Here is a 12,036-nt window from a genome sequence, read left to right as displayed (position 1 = left end):
CATTTTGAGATACCTTCAATGGCAATGCGCTTTTTGGGCCAATCCTTCAATTCACGAGATACAGATTCTTTGACACGAATGCTTATCACTAAATCAGCTAAATTAAATTCTAAAGCATAGAATCGAAGCATTTCCACCCAGAGCTGCCCAACTGGTACTGATGGCACATGCCTGAGATCAAATATTAATGACACCTATTAAGAGAAAAGAGAAAACATACATGTTAGTTCAGATGTCAGCACGATCTGAAAAACTAGAGATTATTCAAGCCAGTTAACAAAATACCCCTGAGACAGGAATTTGACAATCCATCTAGGTAAATCACATCTAGGTTGTATTTTGTTTGTGGGAAAAATGACACTTCTACCCTGCACTCCTGGGATGAGAGCATGTTAAAATCTAACCATCATCATAGGAGCAGATAGGCAATTTGAGGTAACTAGGTGGCACTCTTCATTTTGAGGCCCTAAGGACAGGTGGAGAGAACCGTGCATGGATTTGCTACTCTCAGCACAGAGCTCTCCCTGGCACTGCCACCGGAGAGGGTACCTTTATACTTTATACAAACGAAAATGTGCAGCAGCCAGAGGTGGAGAGCAAAGGGCAAAACACTCCTTTCATTTGCTCTGAGAAGCTACATGAGCTCACTGAATCTGCCATGGGCAACTGATTTTAAAGTCAACTCTCTCTCTTTTTTTTTTAAGGTTTATTTAAGGAATCTCTATGCCCAACGTGGGGCTTGAATGCATGAACCTGAGATCAAGAGTCTCATGCTGTTAAAATTGAGCCAGCCAGGCGCCCCAAAGTCAAATAACTCTTGATATTGGAAATTAATGCCAGCTTTATGTTCACAGACTCTCGACAAACTGGAACATGCTGTGATGGAATATACTGGAAGGTGCATAGGACCTAGAATAGAAACAAAAGAGTCCAAATACTGACTGCCACTTCATAGCTTTTAACTGCTCTCTGACTTAGCCTCTTCACTCTCAGTTGGCATGATGGCACAGTGGCTGAGAGAACTGGTTTTGCAATGGGACATTAGGTTTGAAATCCATCTCTGCCATGGATTAGATGCGTATAATCCTGGCCAAGCTCTACATTGTCTAAGCCTCAGTTTCCTCATCTGAACAATGGGGATTACAGTACCCACCTCAGAGGGTTGTTGGGAGGACTGAGTGAGAGAATGTCTGTAAAGAGCTTAGCACAGTGCCTGGCACACATGTTCAAAAAATGGTCGCTATCATTATCTGCAGAGTAGGGATGATACCACCTATAACACAGGATAGTTATGAGGATTAAATGAGAAACAAGGGAAAGCACCCAGCAGGTCTGGTTGCTCTGTGTATTCTTTCACTTAGATACAATCTTTTAAGTACAAGAAATCCATTTATCATTGAAACATGTCACAACTGTAAGATGCTCTTGAGAGGTAATCCTTCAACTCCCATATGTTACAGGAGAAAACTGAAGCCCAGAAAGTTGATATGACTTGTCAAAGGTGCCACTGCTTGTCAGTGGCAGAATGAGAACAACGTCTCTCGATCCCAGTACAGTGCTCTTGTCACCACGCCATGCAACCAATCTCAACCCTGTCTAGGTCTTCATTTCTAAAGTAGTGGCATGACTAATCTCTCCAAATAGCACAAAAATGTAAACATCAAATATTTACTTGGGCTTACAGCAACAGCTTTTCCTTCTCAAGTATACAAATCTGTTTCCGATCACACTTTATTATATTGAGCTTCAAAACAGGTGATATGGTATTTTATTAACCACTAAATCCTGACCACAAACATCCTGTCAAATATGATAAAGTCATCAGGTAGATTTACAAAGCAGAACTGCCTGAAAATGGAAGTGGTCTAAGTCCCAAACACTGTAGTTGAGGACATAAGAAAACCCCTAGAAATTGAAAGCCTCATTAAATTTCACCTCTTATCCATAAGACTTACTCAGTATCACTAAGGGCTTTTTAAACATCTCACTGAAATAACTTAATACAATAACATGGGACTTAAGAGATCAACATATCTACACTTATAGTACACTTAAGCTGTTTTTCTTTTAAAGTAGAGAACATTTTCTTTAAAAAAAAAAAAAAAAGAAGGGCAACTAACATTTAATGTGTTTACAATATGGTTGGCACTGAGATAAGCATTCTATAAGTCAATGACCCTGAGAGAGTACCAATATCTCCATTTTTAAGCGAGGAAACTGGGGCCCAGGAAGATCAAGTCACTTGCCCAAGGACACACAGCCAGGAGGTGGGAGAACTGGGATATGAATTCATATATTCTGGCTCCAAAGTCTGTAGTCTTCTCCACTACTAGAACCCCAAATAGAAAACAGAAAAAAGTGGTGGTGTTCTGGTGGCAGCAGGCACTGGCACTGCCTCCCTTCTCTCTCCAGCGTTCAAGGATTCTTGAAAACACAACTGGAGAATCTATGATTCACCACCATCCCCTCATTGTAGGCACAGACCAGAGGAGTGACAGGACTTGTGTGAATACAGCTAGGACTAGAATCCTGATCTCAGAAGTATTTTGTGGGTATTGCTGCCACTTCATCCCAGAGAATTATGGGGAAGGTCGTGGGGTCAGGGACCATCCACCAAACTGGGACAGGTTCCTATTCTCATTTCTAGTATAATTACACAGCTCAGATTTTTGATATTTCAGTGGCAATTCTTTCCTTGTGCATAAGCTTCCCTGCCTACCCCTAATGGTATGGATGAGGACTCTGAAATACATTATATGGAATACTTATTCACTGTTATTTTAGTACTTTGAGGTGAGTTCAATTTTCTTGTATTTAAAACTCATAATACCATCTAAGACATAATGAGGATACACAGGGATTTATCTTTGAATTCTCAGCATCTTTTACAGGACCCTATATACAGAAGAAACTACATAAATAACTTGGATTCAATAACCTGAATTTTACCTTTTCTCATTGCTTGTCTATTTGAAGGACTGAACAGACTAGGAAATGAAACATCACAAAAGAGTAAAGATAGTTGATGGATGAGAGGACTGATTAACTCACCAGATACCACAACTAACAATGAAATCAGATATAAATACCAAAATTAGAAATGAGCAAGAACAGACCTGTCCCCTTTTAACAGGCACTTCTTTTGGTGCCTCTTCTTTTGCTGTGTCTGCATCCCCGGTGGCATTATCAGTGTATTCCCAGACCACAGTGTCTTTCTGAACGTCTTTAAGATTGAAGTTCCCTAGTTTGTTTAATGAGAATCCTTCAATCTAGGAAAAATTAAGACAAATACTATTATTACGAGGTAGAAAGGATTTTATATCAACCAGAGCATATTAATCCTGGAAGAAATGAAAACATAGATCATTGGAAACAAAAAAAGGTATATTGTTCATGGACTGATATATCTGTTCATTTAAAAATACTTTTTAAAGTAAAAAACAAGGTTTTAGTTTGCATAAGATATGGTAATTCTGTGAAATAATTCTTCAGTAAACAGTCTAAGAGAAGGTAACACAGCCTAAGCCCAAAGCCACCAGTTCTGGAGTAAAACTCCAGTGAGACTTTCTCCTGGTCTCAGGTTTCTCTAAGAACAGGTTACACTAGAACTTCCTTTAGGAGACAGTTGTGACATGAAACAACGGACATAAACCACTGACATGGCATATGGCATACGGTGAATGCTCAATGTAAGAAACTTTCTATTGATACTGTTGAAATGCCAATTACTTAGAATACAGTCTGGGCTCAAAAGGTCTAAGAAATGTGAAACAAAGTTGAACAGGTTTCTTTATTGTGCAGTGGGATTGATCACCGCCCTTTTTTTTAATATAATAAATTTATTTTTTATTGGTGTTCAATTTACTAACATACAGAATAACACCCAGTGCTCATCCCGTCAAGTGCCCCCCTCAGTGCCCGTCACCCATTCACCCCCACCGCCCGCCCTCCTCCCCTTCCACCACCCCTAGTTCGTTTCTCAGAGTTAGGAGTCTTTATGTTGTCTCCCTTTCTGATATTTCCCACACATTTCTTCTCCCTTCCCTTATATTCCGTTTCACTATTATTTATATTCCCCAAATGAATGAGAACATATAATGTTTGTCCTTCTCCGATTGACTTACTTCACTCAGCATAATACCCTCCAGTTCCATCCACATTGATGCAAATGGTGGGTATTTGTCGTTTCTAATGGCTGAGTAATATTCCATTGTATACATAAACCACATCTTCTTTATCCATTCATCTTTCGATGGACACCGAGGCTCCTTCCACAGTTTGGCTATTGTGGACATTGCTGCTGGAAACATCGGGGTGCAGGTGTCCCGGCGTTCCATTGCATCTGAATCTTTGGGGTAAATCCCCAGCAGTGCCATTGCTGGGTCGTAGGGCAGGTCTATTTTTAACTCTTTGAGGAACCTCCACACAGTTTTCCAGAGTGGCTGCACCAGTTCACATTCCCACCAACAGTGCAAGAGGGTTCCCTTTTCTCCACATCCTCTCCAACATTTGTGGCTTCCTGCCTTGTTAATTTTCCCCATTCTCACTGGTGTGAGGTGGTATCTCATTGCGGTTTTGATTTGTATTTCCCTGATGGCAAGTGATGCAGAGCATTTTCTCATGTGCATGTTGGGCATGTCTATGTCTTCCTCTGTGAGATTTCTGTTCATGTCTTTTGCCCATTTCATGACTGGATTGTTTGTTTCTTTGCTGTTGAGTTTAATAAGTTCTTTATAGATCTTGGAAACTAGCCCTTTATCTGATAGGTCATTTGCAAATATCTTCTCCCATTCTGTAGGTTGTCTTTTAGTTTTGTTGACTGTAACCTTTGCTGTGCAAAAGCTTCTTATCTTGATGAAGTCCCAATAGTTCATTTTTGCTTCTGTTTCTTTTGCCTTAGTGGATGTATCTTGCAAGAAGTTACTGTGGCTGAGTTCAAAAAGCGTGTTGCCTGTGTTCTCCTCTAGGATTTTGATGGAATCTTGTCTCACATTTAGATCTTTCATCCATTTTGAGTTTATCTTTGTGTATGGTGAAAGAGAGTGGTCTAGTTTCATTCTTCTACATGTGGATGTCCAATTTTCCCAGCACCATTTATTGAAGATGCTGTCTTTCTTCCAATGGATAGTCTTTCCTCCTTTATCGAATATTAGTTGACCATAAAGTTCAGGGTCCACTTCTGGGTTCTCTATTCTGTTCCATTGATCTATGTGTCTGCTTTTGTGCCAGTACCACACTGTCTTGATGACCACAGCTTTGTAGTACAACCTGAAATCTGGCATTGTAATGCCCCCAGCTATGGTTTTCTTTTTTAAAATTCCCCTGGCTATTCGGGGTCTTTTCTGATTCCACACAAATCTTAAAATAATTTGATCACCGCCTTTAAACTGGTTAATGTACATAATGAATCATGGTGTGGGGTGTGGATATGGTATCCTATTTCTCCACATCAAATGGGATACTTCTTTGGTTTAGTACATAGAATAATCCTTCTAAAACATAAGCATTCAATTCATTCCCCTGCTCACAATGGTCTCCTTACTCAGGATAAAATTCTGAGTAAGTCCTTTCCGGGCCTTAGAAAGAAGCTAGGTAATCTGGCCCTCTGCCACTTCTCTGTCCCATCTTCTCAATACATCCTACTGGCCAGAGTGCTACTCCCTCTGCTTTGAAGGCTCCTTTCCTAATAATCATGGAGCCACACTCCCTGGCTGGCTTGTGCTTTTACTGCTCTGAGAAATCTTCGGCTACCTGCAGGCTTTAAAGATTTTTCTCCTGTTTTCTTCTGGAAATTTGATAATTTTAACTTCTACATTTAAGTCTTTGATCTGTTTTGAGTTAATTTTGGGGTATGTTGTGAGGTAAAGGATTGAGGTTCATTTTTTTCCTTTGTATTTAGTTTTTCCAGAATCAACTGCTGAAGAGACATTCCCCCAATGAAATGCTTAGGCACTTTTGTTGAAAACAATATCAATGCTTTCATCCCACAGACTTGGTATGTCTCTACATTTACTTATATTATTTAATTTTCCCAGCAGTTTCTAGTTTTCAGGTTAGAGGTCTTGCACATCTTTTGTTAAATTTGTTCTTAATTAGTACACATTTTCAAGCAGCACTGTTAATGGAAATTTTCAAAACCATTTTTAAATGTTGCTAATATATAAAAATATAATATTGGGGGTATATAATCTTTATATTCTACACTCATACTGAATTTACTAGTTAGCTCCAGGAGTGGTTTTATAGTTTTCTGAGGATTTTCTATGAACCATCATGTCACCCACAATAGAGAAACTTCTACTTCTTCCTTTCAGGTTTTTATGACATTTTCTTTTCTTTCCTTATTGTAATGACCAGGACTTCCTATAAATGTTGGAAAGCAATAGTGTGTGTGTGTGTGTGTGTGGGGGGGTACATCCTTTTTTGTCCACAATGGTACGGGTAAAATGTCCGGATTCCAACATTAAGGAAGATGTTAACTATAGGCGTTTTTCACAGACACGCATTTTCAGATTGAGAAATTCCTTTCTATTCCTAGTTTATACAGATTTTTTGTTTTGTTTTGTTTTGTTTTAAATCATTAAATGAATGTTGAATTTTATCAAGTGAGTTTTTTTCCTACATCTACTGATGATCACATGGCTTTTTTCCTTTATTTTTGTATACTTCCAAGTTGATTAGTTAATATTTTGCTAAGGGCTTCAGTGTCCACATTCATGAGGGATATTGATATATAATAGCTTTCTTTTGCCTGTATCTAGTTTTGATATCAGGATAATGCTGGCCTTTTATTTCCCTTCTATTTTCTGAAAGAGCTTATGTAGTTGGCATTATTTCTTCCTTAAATGTTGATAGAATTCACCAGTAAAGCCATTTGGGCCTGGTGTTTCCTTCACTGGAAGGTCTTTAATTACAAACTCAATTTCTTCAGTGAAAAAAGGGCCACTCAGGTTATTTTTTTTTTTCTTGAATGCTCTTTTTGTATTTATTCTTATATGTATAGGTCTCTTTGATCAAGGTTTTCTAATTTATTGACATAAAGTTGTTTATAATATTCTCTTACTCTTTTAGTCTGTAAGATCTGGATAACCCTCCTTCATTCCTAATATTGTGTTCTCTCTTCTCTTCTCATGAATCTATCAGGGATTTTTCAATATTACTGATCAAACAGTTGGCCTTGTTAATTTTCTCTGTGTTAGTCTATCTTCTCTTTGTTGATTTTGCCCTTATCTTTATCATTCCCTTTAAGAACTTTCTTTGGGTTTGGGACACCGGGTGGCTCAGTCAGTTGACATAATTCACAAAAACTGCTATATTTTATATGTATATATATTTAAGGTATATAATCTGATGATTTGATATCTATATACATTGTGTGAAATGATTAATTACTGGTTTCTGCTGAGTAGTTTGCCATCATTCAAATCATTGTTCATTTATGGAAGGTTTTTTCTGGCTGCTTTTAAGTTTTGCTCTTTTTATTTTTGGTTTTGACTATCATGTGCTCCCCATGCCTCTCTTTGAATTTATCTTGTTTGAAGTTTCTTCACCTTACTCTATAAATTTGTCTTTTATCAAATATGGGAAGTTTCTGACTTTTTATTTTTTTTCCTGTCCCATTCTTATTCCTCTCCTTCGGGGACTCAAATTACCTATAGGTTACATTTTTTCTTTCTTTCTTTTTTTTTTTTGAAATTGTACCTAAGTCCCTGAGGTTGTTATTTTTTTCAAACATTTTTCTTTTTCTTCTTCAGATTTCTACTCATCTGTTTTCACCTTCACTGGCTCCAATGTCACCTCCATTGTTATGTCACCCAGTAAATTTTTTATTTAAAAATAACATATTTTTTCACTTCTAAAATTTCCACTTGTTTCTCTACATTTTCTGTTTCTCTAGCTGATACTTCCTATCTCTTCATTCATTGCAAGTATATTTCTTTTATCTCATAGGGTATACTTATAATAACTGCTTTAAAGTCTTTCAGAGTTCCCACATCTAGGTCATCTTGGGTTTGGCAACCGGATTTCTTTTCCCTTTTCCCTTGAGAGTGGGTCCAGTCCTCCTACATTGAGTAATTTTAGACTGCATTCTGCATACTGTGATACCATACTGCGAAAATTCTAGATTCTTTATGTTATTCCAAAACATGTTGATACTTTTGTAGGTAATTAACTTGGCTACACAAGCTGCACACTATCTCATCTCCCAGATAGCAATTCTGACCTCAGTTCATTTTTTTTTTAAGCCTTAGCCTTAAGCCTGTTTTTAGTCTGCTTCACATGTCTTATGGATGTGTCATTAATTTTGGAAAATTCTGTCATTATTCCAGATTATTTCTTCTGTTTCTTTCTCTTTCTTCTTCTGATACTCCCATAATTCATAAATTATAAACCTTAGTAACTGTCCTGCAGTTCTTAGGTATTTTTTTTTTCATTTTTCTCCCCTTTATACTTTTCAGTTTGGGAAGTTTCTATTGGAGAAAGCACGATCCTTTCCCCATCTGTGTCTAGTCTACTGATGAATCTGTCAAAGGCATGCTTCATATATATTATAGATTTTATTTCTATTTCCTTTTGATTCTTTCTTGGAGCTTCCATCTCTCAACTTGTATTACCCATCTGTTCTTGCAGGTTGTCCATTTTTTTCTGTTCAAGCCCTTAGCATATTAATCTTAGTTGTTTTAATTTCCAGGTCTGATCATTCCAATGCTTGCTCGATCTCTCCAAGCTACATTCTTTTTGCCTCTTAGTATGACTTGTAATTTTCTTGTTGAAAGCTGAGTATTATACTCAGTAAAAGGAACTGACAGACAAGCATCTAATGTGAGGTTTTATTGTGCTAGGAGTTAGGCCATGTTTATGGATTGTTGTAGTGGTAGATGTTAAGAGGCTAACACTTTCTGTGATGTCCTTGTTTTTGTTTTACTTGTTGTCCTTGGGTTTCCCAAGAGATTTCTTCTGAAATCAGGTCTTTCCATTGTAATCCCATTTTATGCACGAGCCCTAAAAATGTGGTAAATTCTGGGGGGAGGGGAAATACTCTACAGTGTTATGACCAGGTCTCAGCCTTTTAGTGAGCCTGCAGCATGAAACTGTGAGCTTGCAAAGTGCTTTTCCATCCTCCCCACTTGAGGTAAGACAGGAAGGCTCAGGAAAGGGGATGGAGTGGGTATTTTTCTTTTCCTCAGGCCAGTTAGGCCCTGGTAAAAAAAAAAAAGTTTCCCTTGAAGGCACGCTTTTGTTTAGGAGAACAGCATGCCCTGGGCATACTTCAAAATGGTGTCTTTTTCTCTCACCCTGCTTGAAAGCACAGGGGTGTAGAGGGTGGGTTTCCTGGGGCTAGCACCTTTGAAGTTGTTGGGAGGTTCCCTAAGACTGGGGCCCCTGCTATTTTTCACTTGCAGGCTTGTCCAGACTGAGTCTCCAGAACCACAGTCTAAGCCCTCCTACCCTGGTATTGGCTCTGTTCCTGGGCTTCTGCTCTAGCAAGTTATAATCTGCTGTATTCACTTATCTCTCCAATTTTGGGGGCAGTGGCTTTCCCTGTGACCTTAATTCTTTGATGGATCTAAGAAGAGTCATTGATTTTCAGTTTGTTCAGTTTTTTTCTTCTTTGTGTGAAGACAGAGTGATGATCTCCTAGCCTTTTCCATGACAATTGGACTGGTTCAGGAGTTAGAGATGTGCTAAGTATACACACAGAGTTAAGGGTTCCACTTCTCAATATCTTTCCTCCCTGGGTTTGACCCTTTTATCTGGTGGTCCTAGTTCCTCTGGGCAGAGAGAGAGCTGGCTTTACTATCGGAGGGGTGTGCCTTCAGGGGAAAAACCACAGAAGAGCAGAAACTTGCTCTCTGTTGGCCACTTGCTCCAAAGTTGGACTTCTCTCCAAAGTCTGCTTGTGCTCGTTCAGTCTCCAGAGCTTTCATGTTGTTTATGGATCACCTGGTTAGGAGGTCGTGCCTCAATATCAAAAGTAGAACTTGACTCTCTATTAAGGGGGAAAAGAACTACATTTGTTCTCCTACCTTGGTTCGGGAGCTCTACATTCATGATCTCATTTCATAATTTTCCCCAGATGAGGACTCCGAGGTGCAGACAAAATAAATAACTTGCTGAAGGTCACAAGGATATGTTTAAGTGAAAAAATCTGGAGGAACTGTAGGGCTAGAAAACCTTAAATTACTCTTCTCTCTACTGTATTACCTGGCGTCCCTCATGGGTAAATGACTGCTAAAGAGAAATCTATATAATCCAAAATAATACAGATTCCAAATAGTAACTACTAGGAGACTAGTAAACTACTGTTGTAGGGGATAAAAGATGCTGAGAAGACAGGGTTAAACCTCTTTATCAGTCACAACTCATATGATTGACTTTCAGTCAAATAAAAGTCTGGTAACAATTCATGAGAGTAAAAGGTCAGTGAGGGCAAGCCTCTGACATGGAATAGGTCTGCGTAGGTTAGGAGAGAATGGCTCAGGAATTTCTGGAGAGACAGACTAGGTAGGATACAGAGGCATTAAATCCTAAACTTCTTGCCTGGGAATTTTGTTTTATTCATCTGTGTATTCCCCTCCTGCCAAAGTACAATGAGAAAACATACACCAGCGCTTTAAAGATTTTTGAAGGAATTAACAGTTTGTATACTTTTATAAACATAATTTTGAACTCTTCAATGGGTCTTCTATAGAAATAATGATATAAAATTTCTGGCACCAATAAGGTACTGAATTTAATTTATTTTCCCGCCTTGCTTTACATTTCTGACTCTAGCAGAATCCTCTAGCATTGGTAAGATTTTAGCATTGATCCCTGATTAGTTTAAAACAGCAAAAACTAGATCATTTTGGTTAAGGCAGTAGAATGTACCTTCTTGATCACAGAATTGAATATTTTTGGCCACCACATACCTGTTTCTGTCATTAAATCTTAAATGAACAAATGGTATAATCAAAAGCAAATTCAATGTCACTTTGGAGAATAACCAGTGTCACTGCCTAGAATACACCAGCCATAGAATAGGGTATTCATATCACTGTTCTTAGGCGAATCCTGAGGAGAATCACTTCACCAGAATAGAAACATCTTTTCCTGTATCCTCACATAGTGACAGGTGACTACTCAGAGGTGACCAGGACTTCAGAAAGGGCAGATCTCACTAACACAACAGTGAGTATGGGAACACATACAATGTGTCTAAGGGCCCTCTTGGATGCAGGAGTCTACTGGTTTGATTCTATCCTAAACTCCTGTCTTTATTAAAGTGAAAGGAAAACCTTAAAGATCTTCACAAGTTCCCCTTTGGGTCTGATGGAAAGGGTTATCAGCTAAGGGCTGACTCTGTTCTCTCTTCTCTCCACGAGGAGAGCAGAGCGAGGGGAGAGGTTTAGCAGACACCTGCTGGGACCCTGCATTATTTCATTTCAGTACCAAAAGCACAAAGAGAGTGGCCTTCAGGCCAGTGAGATGTACAGTGGACTATGATTCCTCTGCCAGGGCAGAGTTCACAAAGGGCTTATTCTCCTTTAGTTTTTGTTCCTAGGACCCAGTAGATAAAGGTCTTTGATCAATTCTCAATATACTAAGTACAAAGAAAAAATTTTTTCCTATAGTCATATATTTTTGATATGTACCCCTAGTTAAGAGTTACTGCTATAGAACATCTCCTCCTTAAATAATGGGAATTCTACATACAGTAATAAGAAAGGTAAGGTTACCAAATATGTCCAAATAAGCTTTTCACCAACACTTATACAGTAAGTGTTCATATAAGATTTTTATCAAAATAAATACCTAGGATTTAAAAGTGAAGTTTCCAAGAGGATGAGAAGAGTATCATTTTGACTTTGAGATGGAGACTTCCTCAATCCTACTATTTGACTAAACCAACTTTAATTTATGCAGAAAAAAAATAGTGGTCACATTACTGAATTCTAAATCATCTTAAACATCAAAATATTCAAGAGGCGATGACAATATTCTGCATCATACAGTGTAACTAACAATCTCAATACTTCTATTTTCTTTGGTTTT

General features: G+C 38.3%; 1 protein-coding gene across 9 annotated transcripts in view; it reads right to left on the bottom strand.

The window, feature by feature from the left end:
- Nucleotides 1-12,036, bottom strand: part of TUT7 (terminal uridylyl transferase 7) — a 64,164-nt gene that overhangs the window by 37,319 nt on the left and 14,809 nt on the right. For all 9 annotated transcript variants that reach the window (XM_025423153.3, XM_025423157.3, XM_035700744.2 and 6 more), the window contains exons 11-12: nucleotides 3,117-3,269; nucleotides 14-194 (exon numbers count right to left, since the gene is read on the bottom strand). In XM_025423153.3, coding sequence (XP_025278938.1) covers nucleotides 14-194; nucleotides 3,117-3,269 — 334 coding nt within the window. The remainder of the gene's footprint in view (nucleotides 1-13; nucleotides 195-3,116; nucleotides 3,270-12,036) is intronic.

The sequence above is a fragment of the Canis lupus genome, chromosome 1 (assembly GCF_003254725.2).
Source record: "Canis lupus dingo isolate Sandy chromosome 1, ASM325472v2, whole genome shotgun sequence".
In the NCBI taxonomy this organism is placed as follows: Eukaryota; Metazoa; Chordata; class Mammalia; order Carnivora; family Canidae; genus Canis; species Canis lupus.
This window is presented reverse-complemented; position numbering and strand designations above follow the sequence as displayed.